Source organism: Pundamilia nyererei, unplaced genomic scaffold, assembly GCF_000239375.1.
Source record: "Pundamilia nyererei isolate P.nyererei 1_Seehausen unplaced genomic scaffold, PunNye1.0 scaffold00076, whole genome shotgun sequence".
In the NCBI taxonomy this organism is placed as follows: domain Eukaryota; kingdom Metazoa; phylum Chordata; class Actinopteri; order Cichliformes; family Cichlidae; genus Pundamilia; species Pundamilia nyererei.
The window spans coordinates 2,834,033-2,836,157 of record NW_005187477.1 but is presented as its reverse complement, the minus strand read 5'-3'; the positions used below and the strand labels follow the sequence as shown (position 1 = coordinate 2,836,157).

At 45.2% G+C, this 2,125-nt stretch overlaps 1 protein-coding gene across 2 annotated transcripts in view; it reads right to left on the bottom strand.

Moving 5' to 3' along the window:
• atg16l2 (ATG16 autophagy related 16-like 2 (S. cerevisiae)) overlaps nucleotides 1–2,125 on the bottom strand; it is an 18,610-nt gene that overhangs the window by 5,842 nt on the left and 10,643 nt on the right. Inside the window, exons 6-12 of one of the 2 annotated variants that reach the window (XM_005737508.1) lie at nucleotides 1,884–1,985; nucleotides 1,457–1,546; nucleotides 945–998; nucleotides 753–858; nucleotides 519–624; nucleotides 361–431; nucleotides 212–283 (exon numbers count right to left, since the gene is read on the bottom strand). In XM_005737508.1, the coding sequence (XP_005737565.1) occupies nucleotides 212–283; nucleotides 361–431; nucleotides 519–624; nucleotides 753–858; nucleotides 945–998; nucleotides 1,457–1,546; nucleotides 1,884–1,985 (601 nt within the window). The remainder of the gene's footprint in view (nucleotides 1–211; nucleotides 284–360; nucleotides 432–518; nucleotides 625–752; nucleotides 859–944; nucleotides 999–1,456; nucleotides 1,547–1,883; nucleotides 1,986–2,125) is intronic. The other variant, XM_005737509.1, reaches the window with a different exon arrangement.

Here is a 2,125-nt window from a genome sequence, read left to right as displayed (position 1 = left end):
CACACACACACACACACGCACACACACACACGCACACACACACACACACACACACACACGCACAGTTACATTCCAGATCTGCAGAAACACAATTTCAAAATAAAAGCTCATCATTGTAAATTAAAAATCAGTTTTTTGTGTTCGTGTTCAGAATTTGTTGATGATGTTTCCCGTCATTAATCAGACACACCGGGCGGTGAGTCACCTTTACCTTTGGAACGGAGTCGCCCAGCTGCCACAGCATGGCCGCCTTGCTGTAGGACGCGGCGAGGATCCTGAAGCCCTAAAAACACAAATGCCCACACGAGTGAGAAACACCTCAGTGCTTCATTTACAGGTGAGCTCAGGTGACTTCCTCACCATGGGGTCAAACTCGATGCAGGTGATACCCTCCGTGCTGCCGTCCAGGGTCCCTCTGTGAGTCAGCAAGCCTGATGACATCAGCAGTGAGGTCACAACCCGTCCTTTAAATCAGCGATAATACAGAAAAACAACGAGCGGGCCTCAGGTGGGTTTACCTGCCCTGACCTCCCACAGTTTGATCACTTTGTCTGTCCCCCCCGTGGCCAGCAGGTCTGAGCTGGAGCTGAACCGCACGGCGTTGATGTCTTGCTCATGGGCATCCTGAAAAAAACAAAGGAAAGATTACAGCGTCGTGTAAACGTCGTACTCCGTGTGAACCAGGCTGAGGTCAGCAGAGAGGCATGCTGGGTAGTGAGAACAGAGGAGTTCTTTGTGTGAGTGCGCGCTACCAGGACTTGCAGAGCTCTGGCCGGGACTCGGGCTGACACACAGATTCTTACAGGAGAGACGAGATCTTCCTCCTGACTGCAGACCGAGTGGCCCCGCCTCTTCCTGCTTATGTCACACACAGAGTCATTCATTCATTCGCTGAGCCGCTAAATGAATGAACCAAACAAAACATAATGGCGGTCACAACTCACTCAAACAGCTCTTTGATGGAGGTCAGGATCCTCGGAGACGTCACCGACGCCGACCTGAGAGAAGAAACAGTTCATCATCTCGTTTACAGAAGCCGCAGTTACGTTAGTAACCACCCCGCTGAGCACATGTGCACAACATTAACAATAATAGAAATAATTACAATGATCTCAATAAAAAGTCAGAATAGTTTTTATTTCAACTCTAAGAGAGAAAATAAAATAAAACACAGAAAATTAATGACCTGCTGCTCAAATTTGATTTCATGATCTTATTGTGAGAAAAGCTCCTGAGATCTGAAGAGGCAGACGAGGTCGTTAGACCCGCTAACTCACCCACCTCATCCTTATCTCTCCACTTCAACACGATTGCTTTGTCGTCTGTTGTTTGTACGTTGCTATGACAACTCAATTTCCCTCCAGGATTAATGACTTTTGTGTGTAAATGCTCCTGAGGTCGTCAGTGAACTCGTGAAAACTATATAATAAAATACAACAAAGGCGTGATTGATGACCTCACGAGTCGCATGGGTTTTCGTTCCGTGGACGCGTCCCGTTTCTCGTTCTTTGGAGACGTCGATCTGGAGCTCGGAGCACTTGATGAGCTGAAACACAAACATGTTTTATTCTGACAGTGACAGGAAGTAACAGAGTAGTCTATTAATCAATCTTTAGAAGCTTTTAATGGCCAATAAACCAATAAAGTTTCAGCACAACAAAAATGACAGTAAGTGAATGTGATCAAAAATAAAGAAATTATTCTGAATATTATCGTCTCAAAATCTTTAATATTTCAAAACATTCTCGAAATCAAAATTTGACTTTTTTAAAAAAATTTGTCAAGGTTTCAAATGTTTATCAATACTTTAAAAAGTATTTTTAAAATTCTGTTTCAGTGTAAATGTTTATCAAACCCGTGTCGTGCGTTTCATTTATTCTTACTTAGAGAAACCTGAAGAGGGCGATGTAGAGCTCAGGGGATGGACAGCTGACCTGTCCAAGTTGACCTTCGACCTGGCTGCGGCCTGGGTTGCCTCTCGAGCTCTGAAACAAACAAAGAGATGCCTGTTTGGATCCACACTGACCCTCCTGCAGGTACACAGGTGTGAGTGGTGCATTCAGGTACAGGATGAACAGGTGTGAGTGGTGCATTCAGGTACAGGATGAACAGGTGTGAGTGGTGC